Raw genomic sequence first — 19808 nt, forward strand, 5'->3', positions numbered from 1 at the left:
TCTATCACTGCCAGAGAATCTTCCAATTCTCCATTTATTTGGACCAATTTTTCATTTTCATCTTTTAAGGATGCTAATTTCTGGTTAACTTCCACTGACTTGTCTTTTATTTTTTGGATCCTTTGTTGATTATCTGTAATCATTTGTTTAAAATTTTCAATTTGAGAATCTATGTTAATAATTTTTTGATTCATTTTATCAAGATCATTTTTCAAGTCTTCATAGTTTTTTGTCAAGTATGCCGTCTGAGCTGCAATTGCCTGCAAAATTGCCTGAGTGTCTTTTTGTTGGGCTTCCATTTTATCTTGCTGTCATGACTGATTTTTTATATAATGGACTTGCAGAGGTCAAGTGGGGGCAGAAGATCCTTTTCTCCCAAGTTTAGATAGGTTTGAAATGCTCATCTTTGTCTCTATATGTTATATTGTAATACACAGGGTAGCCAAATGGCCAGCTTTTATAATCCAATAAACTCCTATTGGTAGAAGGAGAAATCCACAAAAATAGGTAAAAATAAAAAGAAAAGAAAAAGGTAAAAAAAAATAGCAACAGGAGAAAAAGGAGGAAAGGATAATGAAAAGAGGAGAAAAAAGAGAAAAAAGAAAAAGTAAAAAACCTCCCAGAATAAAAAAGGATAAAAAGGAGGAGGCAAAAAATATCAGGATTATAGTCCACCAAATTTTATTCAAAAAAAAGTTTAATTTCCAGTTCTTCTAAAACAGCTTATTATAGTTCCAAAATACAATAGTTATAATCCAAGGGAGCAGATGGCTCCAAGTATCATTTATTTATCAATATAGTCTGTCTTGTAAGGCCAAAAAAAACCAAAGGCAAGTCTTTTCTCAAAAAAGTTTCAAACTCTTAGATAAGGAATGTCTGGGCATACAGCCAAACTTTTAGATAGTCCTGTTTTATTCTTCTTTTGATTGGCTCGTTCTAAAGGTAAAAGCGAATATTCCAAGGATTATTAATATTCCATTAACGGACCATGATGCTTTGCTGCAACTACTGTAGGGGTGTCAAACTGCCAGCCCACAGGCTGAATGTATCTCACAGAAGCCTGCCCACCCCATTGCCGGAAATGGCAAAACCGTCTCAATATGTTGTGCAACATCATGTGACATCGCGAATTTGACATGTCTGTACTACAGGAACAGAGAATCAGTGCTCTACACTATTAGACTGGCCAGCTATTCTTGCATATAGTTCCTAGTCAGTTTGCCCAAATCAGAATCAGGGATGGAATCATTGTGCAGATATTGAAAACAATATGCTTCCTCTGAAGCATAGGTCTGCTCCTACAACATCTCTGTGACCAGTGGTGAAGAAGCAGCAGCAAGTTGGATTGAATGGATTCTACCTTTCCTTCCAAGTTTCCCTTTCTGTGATAGGACTGCCCTCTCTAAGGCTCTCAGGAAAAACCATCTAAACAACAGGAGATGGTTATCAGAACTGTGGAGCCCATTCTGTAACATGAGCACATCCATGAACACACGGCATCATACTACATGCTGTGCCAGAAAGGGTTAATTTCATTCAAATGGAAAGAATTGAAAGTAAAGAGATTCTCCCAAAGCTGATTATGCAAGGAAGAAACAAGCATAAAGAAACTGTATTCAGAAGTCTGAGTGATGAGAAACTTCCACTGTGTTTACAGAACTCAGTTTATCTTAAAATCCTTTTGCAACAATATATTATCAGCAAAAGTGATCTGTTTAAAAGAAGCGCTATGCAAAAAGAAATAATGTTTTCATTTTTATTTTAAAGATCTCATAAATCTTTTGGGAAAATACTGAATTATATGTAAATTACTTGGACACAAAGCAAAAGGAAACAGCAGGCAGATCTTCACCTGTAGAATCTGGAAAATTAATCCAGAAATGTGGCAGAGTTAACCTAATGGTATTTAGCTTGCAAAGAAAATTTCAAATATATATTTAATGAACCTTTATTGTCAAAGTACAACCATTGAGATTAGCTGAGCCTCCCTTCGTGCTCCCACCCCCCAAATCACAGTGACAACAAACCTCCATCTTATTAAACCATGTGAACTAATTGCACCACACACCGGCCTCGCAAGTCAATTCTGCATAAAGTTTATAAAAATTATTTCCTGTTCAAAAGCCTATTACATGAAAATGTAAATAAAGCAATAAAGTTACCTTTTGATAATCACCAGGGTTATTTCCAAATGTCTCCTGCACTAACTTTTTGATAAGATCTGCAAAAAAAGCAAGAACATTTCCAGCTTTTAGAGATAATCTAAAAAGATAATTAAAAAAACTTGTAAACACCATTTATACCCAATAATCATAGGATACCAGTATTCAATGGAGAAATGATAGGGCCCACTTTATTGTTTCACTATCCCATAAGCATTTCTACTGACAGAGGCCTTTAGGATTTTTAGGGTTGAAAAAATGGGTTTTTAGAAGTTCCACATAGTCATTCTATTAAAATTTCCCACAGTTATTGGTCCCAAGATGGTTATCAGGTCCTGAAACAAATATGCAATAGAAAAGACACACTGCTTAAAACCAAAGAGTTGAACAAGGTAAAAGGGATTATTTTTAGCACCCTCAAAATACTGCAAAGTACTCTGTCAATGCTGCTAACATCAGATGTTTTTGCTTTGACAACAGTTAGACATGTAACCATTTTCTTCTTATGTTTTACTTTTAGTGTAAGCTGATGCTGGGGGGAGGAATGTACACGAGAATAGACATAACAATACTGGGCCTAGTGTGTGAACCAAGGTAATGAAATAAGAGATGATAAGTATTGGCGGGCTGGAGAACTGGAGGGAGAGCCTGCGTTTCAAACTAATTGGAGAATGTGATTTATGACTGTTAATTGGAGGAGGGGTTTGATACTATGTGCTCAGGGGAGGGGAATCTAGTTTTTGGCTTCAGTTGTGTTTAGTGCCGATGCTATGCTTCTCAAATAAAAATTCTTTAAGGTAAACAATACCTCAAAGTTCTTTGAAGAATTTCATCTGTTGGAACCATGACATTAAGCCAAAAGCTCCAATTTTTTCCTAACTATCTAGGGCAGACATGTCAGACACAAGGCCTGGGGACTGGATCTGGCCCACAAAGTGGTTTCATGTGGCCCGCGAAGCCATCCTGGAAACAGTGAGGGCTGCCTTGATCCCAGCTGGCCGGGAGCCAATGTACAATTTCGTGGTGGCCATCTATGCTGAAACGCATTCAGTCTTAGCTCCACAAAGTCATCTGGAAACAGCAAAGGATCAGCCCCTGCCACGTCAGCCCTGCCCCCTGGGTGCATGCTAGGAAGGTATCACCCTTTGTGAGGAATGAAGAAATGCACCATTGCCTGAAAGTGGCCAGCACATGGCCCTGCCTACTTCGGGCAGGCTAGGGGCTGGGCAGTGTCACGCTTCAGATTCATGCCACCTGGCTCAGCCTCTTGGCATTGTGAGGAGAGTGCCCCATTGCCTCCCAAAACCAGGCAGGCTGGGGGCTGGGCAGCAGTGTGCAGGTAACATTGACTCTCATGCTGCTCATGGCATCCCCTCCTCCAGAGCCCACCAAGGCGGATATGTGAAGTAAGCGAGGGCCATATGCTGGCCACTTCCAGGTGATGGTGCATTTCTTCATTCCTCATGAAAGATGACACTTCCCCAGCTGCGTTTCTTGCCTGTTTTTCTCCCTGCCTCCTCTCAAATATTTTCCCACCACATAAAGGAAGGAAGTGATATGCAGGTTCTGAGGTTTTACTGGTAAAAAAAATACAGGAAACCAGAAGTTGCCTTCAACCTTTACGTTTTTATTCAGCTGAACAAAAAGACTGGCTCCCCTAAATGAGAGCAGCCCTGAAAGACAAGAAATCCTTATATTTATTCTTTCTGGTTACATAAGCAAGCCATCCAGCAAAGCTGACACGCATATGATAAAGATTTCACCCAGTAAGCCTGGCATACTGTAGATAAGAGAACAGAATTAACAAACATGTTCCCTTTTGGGTGTTTCCCTAAAGATATCGTATGTTCTTGGGTGGGTTAGGACATTTGTGGCATTCAGAGACCAGTTAACGCAGGTTGTCCCAAATATGTCTGTCTGCCTACACAGAGTTTATTGTATTTATACAGTTTTAACAAGCAGGAATTTTCACACAGCAAAAGCATTGTCTATTGGAATACTCCCTAGTCAATCTTAAAGAACATCCGAACCTCCCAAGCCAGGGCAGAGTATTTCTTATCTAGTTGGTTCCTGGCAGTCCTTGGCAAGGCTAATTGGAATGAGCTCATAGACATGGGAACAACAAGATACTGAGGCAGGCAGTGTTCTGCGCACATCCCTTCATATCCTTGACCTCCATCTCTACATCTCACTCTTTTCTTTTTTATTTGGAATGAGCTCAGAGGCATGGGAATAATAAGATACTGAGGCAGGCAGTTTTCTGCGTACATCCCTTCATATCCTTGGCGTCCATCTCTACATCGAGCTCTTGTTTATTTTATTTGCTAAGGATTTATAAAAAGGGTTAATGGAGGGGTCCTAATCAGGAGAAGAATATCCTCGCAATTTCTTATACAAAGCACCACCAAGATCCTAAAGGATCAATTTTCAAATCAGAGGCCAAATTGTGTAAAATATTGAGCTGGTGTTGGATGGTTCGTGATTCATCTGAAAGATTGAAACAACACATTCCTTCAAAACTTTCACAACCCAAATGCTGATGCAAAAGCAAATAATCAATAGCAGCACAATTTTGTAAAATACCTTTATGCAAAGCTTGCAGCTCGTGGTTAATAGCTGAAACAGCTATAGAAGTAGCATTAATTGTTTTTGCCAAATTACATGCAATAGTGTTAATATTAAGATGAGCACGAGCAGCAAGCGCTGGCACACCCACTATAGATAAAGCCAAAGCTACATATTCTGCTTTATTAAGTAAAGCTGTTTCAGAGTCACAGGTGCTATCTAACATAACTCCTCGTCAAAAACTATTTGAGTGAACTTGCTGTTTGGAAAGCAAAACAGGAATCATCCGGCTGAGACAACACTGTGCTTCACTAATATTAGCAGGAATGTAATTAAAAGTTTCTTGACCACATGTGAAAAACCATCCTTGCGGAAGCCAAACATGAGCAAAATTAAACGAAGTTTCTTCAAAAGCTGTACAATTTAAAACAGGTGAACTAATACAAAAACAGTGAGGTTTTTTACTTGAAGATATACAATTAACTATTTTAGCACATGTTATATTTTCAGGGATTGCTCAATTAGATATAGTCCCATAGTTAAAGTTTTTATACAACAGAAAGTTACTCAAGCCAGTAAAGTTTTGAATTACTGCAAAAGGAGTACAGACAGGGATTAAACACGTAGAAAGCAAATTTTCCATGTCATACGATTCAGATAAGCAAAAGAATTCATTTTGTGATGTTAGCTAGCTGCACCCATAGGTTTTGCTTCATTCGCTGCTCAAGTGAATGTTTGGGTGAGATGATAGCTGCTGACACTAAAGGGCAACAATTAATAATCAAGCATAAACAAATAATGGCTAAGGAATTGACAGTTAAAACCACAAAAATGGCAGCGCATAAATTTTTGGGGGTTTGCTCCACATCCTGCTGTTGCAGCACTGCCTGGTTTTTGGTGGTCAGGTTTTTCATATCTCCCCACGTTATTGGACGGCTGGTCTGGCAAGATCGTATTGGCCACTGTGCCATCTGTAAAGTCATTTTGGTCATTTCTGGAACCAGATTCGGGGACTGGTGCCATGACATCCTTAGCTGGGCGGACATGTGCTAGAATCCACAAGGGTCCTGTAGGAGCAAGCATAGCAGCGTATCCTCCTCCCCAAGTAATTAGAAGGACTAGCCCTAAGCATGTTTTGTCTGGCAATGCCCGGTAATATACTAGAGGGGGAGGCAAACTTGTTTTCTGTTGAAAGTGTCTCTGATAAGCTGTCAAATTTTGAATAGAGACATTCAATTGATTTAAGGTAAATAAAACTTTTTAACCTGTTGTATTACCCACGACAAATTGGGTACCTGAGATCCCTCCTTTTTTATTTGTTAAGACAGTCCTTAAAGGACCGATTAGCATGTTCCACGATGGCTTGACCTGTGGAATTGTAGGGTAACCCATGAGTAAGAACAATATTCCAGGTTATACAAAATTGCAAAAAGTTCGATGAAGAATAGGCCGGGCCGTTATCAGTTTTTAAAGAGGAGGGTTTGCCCAAGGCAGTAATGGCTGAAAAAAGAGGAGAAATAACATGATTAGCCGTTTCCCCTCGTTGAGGTGTGGCCCAAATTGCTCCTGAATAGGTATCAATAGATAAGTGAATATACTTCCAGGGAGCCAAGGATGGAACATGAGTGACATCCATTTGCCATAGTTTATTAGAGGCAAAATCACAGGGATTAACTCCCGTGTCCCTTGAGGGGGATGCCCCAGAATATTGGGGACAGGATGAAACAATTTGCTTGGCTTGGTCAAGTGGAATATGGCAAGCTTGTGCCAGCCCCCTGGAATTTTGATGAAAAAAAGAATGACTGAAAAAAGGATCTGAAAACAAAGTAGGTAAAACATGAACAGCACTATCGGCATGACTGTTGCCTTCAGAAAGAGGTCCAGGTAGAGATGAATGAATCAAAAGAAAGCTGACAGGTCTGCCCCCCACACACAGAAAAACCAACAACAGTATTAACCCCAAACACACCAGGACCCATGACAAAACAGAGACAAAGACAAGACAAAAGCTGCATCAACAAGTTATTCCTATTCTAGGCGATAGGAGTAATTAATCCTACTGAAAGGGCGGTGGGGGGGGGACTAGGAAATTAAGAAGAACAAACCGCTTACAAACGTCTTATTGATCTTTAGCTTATTTTTTCCTCTTTAAGTTACTCGCTGTCCCTTTGTTCTACAGCCAGGGCTTTTTTTTTCTCATCATAGAACACCCAGAATGGAGTTCTGGCATCTTTTTTGGATGGAACCTTGTAGGGTAGGCAAGGTGGGTTGTGTGACGTGTATGAGTGCTGGCACCTTTTTGGTTTTTTATTTACAAAAAAAGCACTGTCTACAGCAAGGAAACGCACATCCCCTTCTTTCCACATTTGCTCCTTTTTCTGCAGCTGCAGGAATTGTATCCAGGGAGGAAATAAAATGCTTCCTCATGTTATTTGTCCTACAACTGACATGATGCATTGTTTTTGCATAAAAGTTTTGGGGTGTATTCTCAAATACTGTAACTGATATTGTATCTGAAAAGCAGTACAATAGAGGGAAAGGTTGAAAAGACGCACACTAGGGCACCTGCTACAGAGCTTAAGCCAGCAAAATAATATTTTGGTTTTTTTCACTCTCTTCAGCCCCCGTTTATCACTTCTGGCCATGTCATGTAGGCTTTATACGCTCCTTCCAACAACTTGTCTATCATCACCTGAAGTCCCCTCCACGTTCCATAGTTCACACTTAACATCTGGAGCACTCAAGGAAGTCACTGGGACTTTCAGCTGGCAACTGATGAACATCATAAATTATGCCCATATTTCCTGTTTAGGGAGGGCAATCTCCAATGCAGTGACAATAATATCTTGGAAACCTTTAAGTTGCAGATCAAGGACCGTCCTTCCTTTTAGTAACATTGCCTACCAGATGCCCCTCCTCTGTTGTTAAAAAGACATCCAGCATGGTTAGTTAGTAGTCAGAACCAATTCAGAATATTTGTGTGGGGTGTCAGTGTAAGAACCCAATCAGTCCTCCCACACATAAAGTTCAGATGTGGAGAAGGGAGTTCAAACCAGGACCTCATCAGTGTTCCCCCTCCTAACAGCTACCTGCCTGTGAGGGAGTAGATCCCCTCATGGGTGGTGGAGCAGAAGCTAAAGCAGGAAAAGGCGATGGCGTGGAAGATCACCACGGCCCCCAGTCTCTAAGTACCTGCTTATTCACATGTAAGGTCCAGAAAAACAAAACAAAAACAAAAAAACAAAAACAAAAGAGCATATAAAGTGTGCTGATCATGATCCATGCCTCTTTAAGCACAGTCTCCATGGTTTCAAAAACTCACAAATTTATGGATTCCCATGTGGGCCAAACAGTGGGTATGCCCTGGTGTCAGAGGGCATTGTATTTAATCAGAGTTTCAATTTCATATCCTAACAGGTTTTAAGCTTACCAAAGTTCCTTATGACACAGTCAAGAGGGCTGAGGACACATCCCTTCCTTTTATTCATTCTAACTGTCCTTTTATTCAGTCTAACTGGTCTTTCTGGGCTGAGCTCATGTGTTCAAGTCACTCACACCACTTGCACAGCCTGTTGGGCCACAAGAGATCCAATGACCTTCAGCCAAGATCAGTATCACACCTAGGCCTGGTCAACAGTGGGAAATATATATATATATAAGGAGCAACCACAAACCTCAAACCACACTGCCACTCAAAACCCATTGGAGCACAAGAGTACAAGATTAACACCCCTTGCTTTCTAGGTGGTCCCAGAACCCCCCCAAAAAAGAGGGGGCCCTAGGTGCAGCTGGCATTAACACTTCCACCCAGCTCTGGTCAACTGTGGGAAATAATTCAAGGAACCATACACACATTTACACGTACACACACACTTCCCAAGCAAGCCAGTGTAACAAAGTAATGTATATCTGTGTGTCCTACCTTATCTTCAGCTCTCCTGAGTATGCAAGAAACAAGTAAAAGGCAACCAAAAAGAAAAAAACTGGTTCCTGTTAAATCCACAATGAAGAGTCAAGAAGGGGGCACCTCCAAGAAATCCTGGAGCACACTCAATGCCTTCCCCTTTCCTGATCCTCCCTAGGAACAACCTAGCACCTCTCCTGGAAACCAGGCTCACCAAAAATGATATGCAGGTTCTGAGGTTTTGCTGGTAAAAAAATACAGGAAACCAGAAGCTACCTTCAACCTTTACGTTTTTATTTAGCTGAACAAAAAGACGGGCTCCTCTAAATGAGAGCAGCCCCAAAAGACAAGAAATCCTTGTATTTATTCTTTCTGGTTACATAAGCAAGCCATCCAGCAAAGCTGACACGCATATGATAAAGATTTCACCCAGTAAGTCTGGCATACTGTAGATAAGAGAACAGAAGTAATAAACATGTTTTCTTTTGGGTGTTTCCCTAAATATATTGTATGTTCTTGGGTGGGTTAGGACATTGAGTATTTTCCTTGCTGGCCTTTCATGACCCTGCATCCAGGACTTTGCAAGAGCCCAAAGACAGTAGGGCCATCTGCACATTCACAATTGATATTTCCTATACTGTCCCCTAATTCTGGGTCGAAGGAAGGAAGGAAGGAAGGAAGGAAGGAAGGAAGGAAGGAAGGAAGGAAGGAAGGAAGGAAGGAAGGAAAGGGAGGGTCTGAGGGAAGTCCTGCCTTAGTCCTGCCCTGCTGCCCCCTTGGGGAAGTGGGGCTGGGCTTAGTGCCATGGGTGCTTGAGGGCTGGGCTGGGCATTAGACCTCCGTGCCACCATCTAGCCCCCCCCCATGGCCTGAGAGGAACAGTGAAGCTCCTTCAGTGGAGCATGCCTTGGCACTTGCCCTGGTCCCATCTCCTTCTGTCAGAGACCCTCAGATCTGTCCCACTCCTGCCCAGGTCCCCATGGGAACCCTTGACCCAAATAATGTAGAGCTGGCCATGCCCACCCAGTAGGCCACATGCACTCCAGCTACGCCTATCCAGTAGGCCATGCCCACCCTGGCCACACCCACCCAGCCCCCCAAGGGCAACTGCAATGCTGATGCAATCCTCAATGAAATTGAGTTTGACTCCCCTGATCTAGGGGTCCCAAGCCCCAGTTGCTGTCCCTAGAATTGAGTGATAAGCCGACAAAGATTTGTGGAAGATCTCAGCCTGGAGAAAGAGAGAACGCCTGAAACCAGCACCCTGGCAGCAGCTGCTACCCCAGTGGGGGAAGCAACAGCCAGTGCGCTGGTGTAGAAGGAGCTTTTACAGGCCTCCCAGCTGGGGGCAAAGCCCAAACTGTGGGGATAGTTGATCTGGTCTTCAGAATGGGCCCAGCCCAGTGGAGACTCCAGACACCTCGAGACGGCACTGCCACCTCAAGTGCTTCAAAGGCAGACAAGGTTGAGCTACCACAAAGGGATTCCTGCATGTCGTGTTCAGACCAGTGGAGAACTACAAAATTGTCTGCCACTGAGGATTCAGGTAAGTGGAAGTACCTGTCTGCAGCTCGTAGTCAGTCAGTGGAAAAGTTGGTGGAAAGGTTTGAGTACCTAGAGATGAGAAGCAGAGAGCAACCTTCCTGTTCCCCATATGCCAGCGATCAGGATGATCGACAAGGCAGCCACCAACTCTTGCCAAGGGGAACCATCAGCCCATCCTTTGCAAACCAGGCAGCCCTCCTGTCCTCAAAGCTCCAGCCCAACAGAGAGGGACAGCTCCAACCATCATCTCTCCCAAGGCCCAGATCGCCATTGACGAGATAAGAGCCCTGGCCATCACCAGGACTTCCAATCCCTGGACCGACATGCTTATTTACCACCCAGCCCAGGCCCCATAAAGCAATGGAGGAAAACACAGCCACCACAGATGGGAGGCCAGCAGTCTCTGCCAGTGCAACAGTAGTGGGGGTGGTCGCAGCCCGAGTATGCAGCAGCTGATGGAGGCCTTGCAACAATTTGGGGTGATACAGATCCCAAGAGAACAGCAACCCTGAAAATCTCCAACTGCTGTGCCTACTGAAAGTCCCTGACCACCTACAGGCCCAACGATCAAGTGTTTCCAATGCAGACAGCAGAGACATTAAGCAGTGAACTGCCCAGTTCCCTATCCCCAACAACAGAGTAGACCAGGACCAGCAGCAAGAGACCAGCCCAGTGGCCAATGAGAGATATATACAACTGGATCACACAGGAACCTGTTGCCCAAGTCACGTCCCACATATAGGAGAATGTCAGAACTCAGGCTGGACCCGCCACCGCTCTACCCGCTTACGACAGTGATGACAGAGAGAACAGCCCAATGGTGAGTTGACACGTCCCACCTTTCTACCTGCCAAACTCATAATCCCTAAGATGGGGGTACAGGTAGATTTAAAAGTGCTAGTCGATTCTGGATGTTCCCAGTGCATCATTAGCTTGCCATTTGCCATGAAAATAGGCATACGAGCAAAGCTTCTCTCCAAACCCATGAGGTTTGAGCAAGCTGATGGCTCCCTGATGGGAGGGACTTTAGTCACACAACTAACTGAGACCCTGCGCTTATAAATAGGTGAGCACTGGGAGTTTATTCACTTCCTGGTGGCTCCAAAAATGACTAAGGCTGTGATCCTAGGATTAGCCTGGTTGGACAAATGGAAGCCGTTTATCTGATGGGAGAAGGGAATAAGAATTGTGGGGCTACCTAAAGGGACCAAGCACTCCATTGATTCAACAGACATTACAGGAAACTTTAGCCCACCCAAAGGGGGAGTGAGTGCACATGGCTGCCTCACTGCCACCAGGTGAGCCACTCATCCCCAGCAAGTACTGGGGCCTAACGGAGGCATTTAGTGAGAAAGAATGTGATGACCTGCCTCCACACCATCCCAATGATTGATCCATCGAACTGTTTCTGAGAGCCAAACTCCCACAGCTGAGAATGTATGCTATGCCCCCCTCAAAATGGAGGAGATGCAGCAATAGGTGTACAAAAACCTAGCAAGGGGATGCATTGAACACGCGAAGTCTGCTGTGGGAGCCCCTGTCTTGTTTAAAGAAAAAAAAGATGGGTCTCTTCATCTCTGTTTGGATTATAAGGGTCTCGACTTGGTGAGTGTGGAAAATAAATACCCCCTCCCCCTCCTGAAGGACTTACTAACCCTCCTAGCTAAGGGGAGTGTCTTTACTAAATTAGACCTGGGAGAGGCATATTTCTGGGTGAGGATAAAGGAAGGAGATGAGTGGAAGACTGCTTTTAACTGTCCTGTGGGGAGCTACCAATTCAAGGTCATGCCATTTGGCCTACAGGGGGCCCCAGCCGTATTCATGCAGTTGATTAATGAGGTCCTACATGATCATCTATACAAAGGGGTTCTGGTGTATCTTGATGATATCCTGATATACAGCACGAATATCATTTAAAACAAGTGAGAGAAGTGTTAAAGAAACTATTGAATGACAAGCTTTACATCAAACTGTCAAAATGTGAGTTTCACCAGACCTAATTAGATTATCTTGGCTATAGGATTTCCAATGAGGGCATTGAAATGGACCCAACCAAAGTGAAAGCTGTAATTGAATGGCAGCCCCCAAAGACTCACAAACAGCTCCAGAGCTTCCTAGGTTTCACCAACTTCTACCATCAATTAATCCCCTCCTTTGCCAAGATTGCCCTACCCCTTACGGCAGGGCTTTTCAACCTTTTCACACATTGTACCACTTTTAGGATAAGGCAATATCCAAGTACTACCAGTCGCCCAGCAAGGTGTCAAAAACATGATGTCAAGTTTCCGACGTATGGGCTTTTCAAGTGACTCTGAGGCATTGTTTACCTTAAAAGTCCTTTATTAGCCTAATACACCGGCAAATGCTTACTTGAAGGAAGCTGGAATCTGAAATCTCTGCCCCTTGCACAACATATTAAAAGACAATTCTCCAGCATTCTAATGTTATCATTAATCATATTCTCCAATTAATTTAAAGAATCAGTTTCCCTTCCATTAGAAAACCCACCAAGGTCTTATCTTCTTTAGTTAGAGATGGCCTTGAAAGTACAATCCTACTCGTCCCCCCTTCCAACCTTAAATTAAATCTCTTAAAGCAATACACAAGTTTAACATATGAAAAGGCTACTTCTTTATCTCTTGTCAAGCAATAACATTCGATGTTAGCACCATTGACATCCGGCCCCCCCTTACAAAAAGGACAGAACCTGTAATGTAAACAAAACACAAGTTAGGAACTGGCTTTTGGGGTGTTTCTCATAAAACCTTTTGATAAGTCTGTCAGCTTTCACATCAGCAGATTTCACCCAAATGGCTTCAGACAATGGGTATCCCTTCCATTGTACTAGGTATTGCAATTTTCCCTTAAAGATTCTAGAGTCAAGAATACGTTTCACTTCATAATGGGTCTGACCTGCTACCATGAGGGGTCCAGGTGCTTTCTTAGGGGGAGGTCACCGGGTAAATTTTTCCCCAAAGTCTGGGTAGTTTCAATTTTACTGTGACCGGGTTGATGTTTTTCACAATGGGGAAAGGCCCCAAGAATTTTGGTCAAAATTTCTTATTGGGTAGTTTAAGGCATAAGTATTTGGTTGACAAATAGACCTTTCCCCCAAGTTGGAATGTTCTTTGGGGAGCTCCCTTTTTGTCAGCTTGCTTTTTGTAGGTCTCAAAGGTCTTTTTTAAGGCCACCTTTGTATTTTTCCAAACTTCTACCCAATCCCTCACCCAATGATCAAGACACTGGGAAGCGGAAGGTAACTGAGGGTATTCTGGTATGGGGTTGAATTCTTTCTTTCCCTGTGGCTACACAGAAAGGAATATAGCTGGTGCTGCTATGTACTGAATTATTGCAAGCCACTTCTGCAAAAGGGAGGAGGTCGGTCCAGTTTGTTTGTTGGTAAGAGACATAGCATCTAAAGTATTCTTCCACCATTTTGTTGGTGGATTCTGCGGCTCCATTAGTAGCTGGGTGAAAAGCAGTTGATAGGCTTTGAGATGATCCAATTAATTTAAAAACGTTTCTCCAAAATTTCATTGTGAACTGCACACCTCTGTCCGAAATTATTTGCTTAGGGGCACCATGTAATCAATAGATATGTTTTAGGAACAACTTAGTCAGGCGTTGAGCCGATGGAAGTCCTTTGCAGGCGATAAAGTGAGCCTGTTTTGAAAATAGGTCTATCACAGTCCAAATGACAGTATTTCCTCTACTGTCAGGTAGGTCTACTATAAAGTCCATAGCTATTTCTTCCCATGGTTGAGAAGGTTCAGCAGTAACCCAGGTGTCTTTCGTGGGATTCTTTTCATGGTGGCACATACAGTACAGCTCCTGACATAGTTTTCTACATCTCATTTTAGTCCCAGCCACCAAAATTGCCAGCGAGTGAGATGTAGAGTTTTTAGATATCCAAAATGTCCAGGCTGTTTGACATCATGGCTGTGTTTGAGGGCATTAAGACAAAGAGCTTCAGGCAAGTACAATTTTTCCCCCTTGTAAGCAAAACCATCTTGCATGTTAGGGATGTCTGATTGTCTTTAAACCATTGATCACTGAGGAGTTCTTGCTTTATTTTCTTTACCCAGGAGTCATCAGGATTAGTGGTTCTGAAAGGTGTGAGTTGGGCTGCAGTTTGTGTACTGGGGATAATTTGCCTCATGAACTTTTTCGCATTCGCTTTTGTACTGTGGCAATCAGGAGAGTGCCTCAGCTAAGAAGATTTTCTTCCTGGTATGTACTTTAGAGTAAAGTTAAAATGGTTGAAGTACTGTGCCCATCTTACTTGTTTTGGGGACAATTTGTGGGGAGTTTTTAGTGCCTCTAAATTTTTGTGATCTGTCCATACTTCAAAAGGCACCTTGCTCCCATCTAAGTAGTGCCGCCAGTTTAATAGCCCCCACCTAATAACAAAGGCCTCCTTCTCCCAGACTGTCCATCTCCTCTTGCTTTCAGTAAATTTCTTAGAGGTGTAAGCACAAGGTTTCAGGACCCCACTTTTATTCTTTTGCAATAACACCACTCCGACTGCCATGTCGCTGGCATCTGCCTGAATTATGAAGGGCTCCCCTGGGCAGGAGTGATTTAGGACCGGTTCAGCCGCAAATAATCTTTTTAAATTCTCAAAAGCTTTCTGACAACTCATAGTCCATGCTAGCGGTTGGCCAGGTCGTGGTTTTTTCCCTCCCTTGCTCGTTTTGAGTACCTCTGTAAGAGGTAGAGCAATCTCAGCAAAAGAAGGAATAAATTGATGGTAGAAGTTGGCAAACCCTAGGAAGCTCTGGACCTGTTTGTGGGTTTTCAGGGGCTGCCATTCAATTATGGTTTTTACTTTGGCTGGGTCCATTTCAATACCCTCATTGGAAATTCTATAGCCAAAATAATCTAATCGGGTTTGGTGAAATTCACATTTCAATAATTTGACATAAAGTTTGGAATTCAATAGTTTCTTTAACACTTCTCTGACCAGCTTTATGTGGTCAGTCATATTTGTGCTATATATCATGATGTCACTAAGGTATACTAGGACCGCTTTGTATAGGTGTTCATGTAGGACTTCATTAATCAATTGCATAAATACGGCTGGGCCCCCCTGCAGTCCAAATGGCATGACTTTGAATTGGTAGCTCTTCAAGGGGCAGTTGAAGGCCGTCTTCCACTCATCCCCCTCCTTTATTCTTACCCGGTAATATGCTTCTCTCAGGTCTAACTTGGTGAAGATGCTTCCCTTCGCTAAGTGGGTTAGCAAGTCTTTCAGGAGGGGGGAGAGGATATTTATTGTCCATACTCACAGCATTTAGGCCTTTATAGTCCACGCAGAGACATAGAGACCCATCTTTTTTCTCTTTGAACAACACAGGGGCTCCCACAGTAGACTTGGCCCATTTGAAGAATCCCCTTGCTAGGTTTGTATCTACATATCACTGCATCTCCTCCATTTCAAGGGGGGACATAGCATACATTCTTGGTCAGGGAGTTTGGCCCCTGGTAACAGTTCAATGGAACAATCATTGGGACGGTGAGGAAGCAAGTTATCACATTCTTTCTCACTAAACGCCTCCACTAGGTCCTGGTACTTGCTGGGGATGAGCAACTCACCAGGTGGCCATAAGGCAGCCGTGTGCACTTGCTCATTGGGTGGTCTAAAATCCCCTGTAACATCTGTTGAATCAATTGGGGGACCAGGCCCTATGGGTAATCTCACAGTTCTCATTCTTTTTTCCCACCAGATAAATGGCTTCCATTTGTCTAGCCAGGCTAGTCCTAGGATCACAGTCTCAGACATCTTTGGAGCTACCAGGAAGCTTCAGGCAATTTTACTCCTTCCATTATACCGGCCACACGGGTAGTGATGGGAGCATCCCGATACTCCCATATTACACCCCTCCTGCGTGAGCTGCATTGGTTACCAGTTGTCCTCCGGGTGAGATTTAAGGTGCTGGTACTTACCTTTAAAGCCCTACATGTCCCTCTGGTTGAATTGTGCCCTCCAGGTTTCTGTGTGCTACACCAGCCTCGGACCCAGGGCAGGGGTGGTGGGGTGGCGGTGGTTATATGGGAGACCTTATGTCCGTGGGAGACCACCATTGTCCAGACAGGCGGGAGTGAGTCCCTCCTCATGAGATGTGGCCCTCAGGCTCAGTTGGGCCAGTTGCTAACATACCTGGTGCCCAGCTGTGTGGCAACGGCCCTGCCCGAGCTGCTCGACACCCTCTCAGGGTTGACGGTGGAGTTTCCCAGACCTATAGTTCTGGGCGACTTCAACCTGCCTTCACTGGGAGAGTCGTCAGAGTTAGCTCGGGAGTTCATGGCTTCCATGATGGCCATGGACCTGACCCAAGTAATTCAGGGCCCGACTCATGGGGCGGGTCACAGTCTCGACCTGATTTTTCTATCCGGGCAATGGTTGGATGATTTGGGAGGGGGATTTCCAACTATTGTCCCCCTGTCATGGTCTGATCATTATCTCCTGCAGCTGGTCTTCCGCTATGTCACCCCCTGCAGCCGGGTGGTGGAGCCGACCAGGTGGTTCCGTCCCAGGCGCCTAATGGACCCAGAACGGTTACAGATGGTGCTTGGGTCTTTACCTATCTCCCTCACTCACAGCCCGGTCGATGCCTTGGTGGATGCCTGGGAAAGGGCGGCCACTGAGGCACTTGGCCATGTTGTACCATTGCGACCCCAGACCCGGCACAGATACCGTTGGGCCCCATGGTTTTCTATGGAGCTCCGGGAGATGAAGCATCGGAGATGGGGTCTAGAGAGCGGTTGGAGGTCCACCCGGTCTGAATCTGACCAATTGAGGCTAAGAGCCTTCACAAGGTCTTACCTCGCTGCGATGAGGATGGCGAAGTCTAATTACTTCGCTACCCTCATCGCGTCCGCAGATAATTGCCCAGCTGCCCTGTTTAGGATGACTCGCTCTCTCCTTGATCGGGAGATGAGGGAGGAACCCTTACAGGGGTGGGCTGAGGAGTTTAGTCATCATCTGGTGGACAAAATCACTCAGATCCAGACTGGTTTGGACTCTGACTGAGCAGAGTCTGACGTGGAGGAATCGAGCGGTCTTGAGCATGTTATCTGGACTGAGTTTGACCCTGTTTCCCCCGATGATGTGGACATGATCATGAGGAGACTGAGCTCTACCACTTGTTTACTGGACCCGTGCCCCTCCTGGCTGGTTTATGCGGCCTGGGAGGAGATATGAGGCTCATTCCAGGAAGTAATAACTGCTTCCCTGAAGGAGGGTATCTTTCCCGCCGTCTTGAAGGAGGCGGTGGTTAGACCCCTTCTCAAGAAGCCTGCCCTGGACCCGGCTGTTTTAATAACTACCGTCCGGGCTCCAACCTTCGCTTCTTGGCGAAGGTTGTTGAGAGTGTGGTGGTGCATCAGCTTCCTCTGTTCCTGGAGGAAACTGATTATCTTGGCCCGTACCAATCGGGTTTCAGGCCCAGGTACAGCATGGAGACGGCATTGGTCGCACTGGTGAATGATCTCTGGCGGGCTCGGGACAGGGGATGTTCCTCTGTCCTAGTCCTTTTAGACCTCTCAGCGGCTTTCGATACCATCGACCATGGTATCCTACTGCGGCATCTCAGGGGGTTGGGAGTGGGAGGCACTGTTTTACGGTGGTTCTCCTCCTACCTCCTGGGCTGCTTGCAGTCGGTGTTGACGGGAGGGCAGAGGTCCGCCCCGAGGTCTCTCATTTGTGGAGTCCCTCAGGGGTCGGTCCTCTCTGCCCTCCTGTTCAACATCTACATGAAACCACTGGGCGAGCTCATTCGTGGTTTCGGGGTGGGGTATCATCAATACGCTGATGATACCCAACTTTTTCTTTCCACCCCGAACCAACCCAGTGATACACTCGATGTGATGTCCTGTTGACTGGAGGCGGTCCGGGTTTGGATGGGGAAAAACAGGCTTCGTCTCAATCCTGCCAAGACAGAGTGGCTGTACATACCGCCATCTCAGGTTAGCCAGGTTGTTCCATCATTAATGATGGGGGGTGAGATGTTACCCCCCCATCGATAGGGCTCGCAACTTGGGCATCCTCTTGGATTCATGGCTCAATTTTGAAGACCATATAGGAGCCATGACCAGGGGGGCTTTTGCCCAGCTTCGCCTGATGCGCCAGTTGCTATCTGGACCGAGATGCCCTGCACACAGTCACCCATGCGCTCGTGACCTCCCGGTTAGACTACTGCAACGCTCTCTACATGGGGCTGCCCTTGAAGACCGCTCAGAGGCTTCAACTGGTGCAGAATGCAGCCGCGCGAGTTGTTATGGGAGTTTCCCGATACTCCCGTGTAACACCACTTCTCCGTGAGCTGTATTGGCTTCCGGTTGCCCTCCGGGTGAGATTCAAGGTGCTGGTAATGACCTATAAATCCCTAAATGGCTTGGGTCTGGATTATCTAAGGGAACACCTGCTGCCAGCATCAAGTTCCCATCGTCCTGTGCGCTCCCACAGGGAGGGCCTTCTCAGGGTACCACCAGTTAAGGAATGCCGGCGGGTTATTCCCAGGGGAAGAGCGTTCTCTGTGGGCGCGCCGGCCCTATGGAACCAACTTCCCACGGAACTCAGGACTGCCCCGACCTTCGCTCATTTCGCCGGGACTTGAAAACCTGGTTCTTCAAGCTGTTTGGCCCAGACTGAGGGGTTCTAATTTAATTTAATTGGGTTTTAGTTTAACTTCAGGGATTGTAATTTAATTAATAGTTTTAATTGATTTTAATTTTGTATACTATGTATTTTAATTTTCCCTGTAAACCGCCCTGAGTCCTACGGGAATAGGGCAGTACATAAATTTAAATAATAATAAATAAATAAATAAATAAATAAATAAATAAATAAATAAATAAATAAATAAATAAATACATGGCCTAGGCCTGGGATATTTGCAGGACCATCTGCTGCCGGGAACGACTTCCCATCGCCCAGTGCACTCACACAGAGAGGGCCTCCTCAGCGTGCCATCAGCTAGACAATGTCGGCTGGCGACCCCCAGGGGGAGGGCCTTCTCTGTGGGAGCACCAGGCCTGTGGAGCCAACTCCCCCTTGAGCTTCAGATGGCCCCGGATCTCTAGTCCTTTCGCCGCGGCCTTAAAGCATTCCTTTTTCATCAGGCTGACCTGGACTAACAACAGGGATTTTAAAATGTTTTTTTAATTTTTAATTTATTAATTTTAATCTTTTGGGGCTGTTAATTTAATTCCTTTTTAACTTTTGTATCGCTGTATTTTATTGTTCTTAGCCGCCCTGAGTCCTTCGGGAGATAGGGCAGCATATAAGTCCCAAAAATAAATAAATAAATAAATCTTCCCCAACTCTTTGCCAGACTGCCTCCGAAGCCTGGAGACAGCGATGGGAGGTTGGGACTCCCTAATTAGTTTAAAACGTAGTGTGGATTCCAGTTTGATGTCAAGTTTCCAATGTATGGGCTTTTGAAGTGACTCTGAGGCATTGTTTACCTTAAGTTAAAGGTAAAGGCTCCCCTGCAGCATCTCATCTTTATTTATTGATTAGCCCTTGGGCCATATCAAACTGCCAAGTTCAAAAAACAAAATATCACTAAAACTTGACAAAAACAATTCAAATTAAACTGGATAAAATGCAATTTAAAATGAAACTAAAA

General features: G+C 44.6%; 1 protein-coding gene across 1 annotated transcript in view; it reads right to left on the bottom strand.

Moving 5' to 3' along the window:
- The window catches only part of PROM1 (prominin 1), a gene marked incomplete at its 5' end in the record, with an annotated part of 294047 nt that overhangs the window by 215942 nt on the left and 58297 nt on the right, over positions 1-19808 (bottom strand). Inside the window, one exon of the mRNA XM_083366948.1 lies at positions 2163-2221. Coding sequence (XP_083223074.1) covers positions 2163-2221 — 59 coding nt within the window. The remainder of the gene's footprint in view (positions 1-2162; positions 2222-19808) is intronic.

This window comes from Vipera ursinii, assembly GCF_947247035.1.
Source record: "Vipera ursinii genome assembly, chromosome: 7".
NCBI lineage: Eukaryota > Metazoa > Chordata > Lepidosauria > Squamata > Viperidae > Vipera > Vipera ursinii.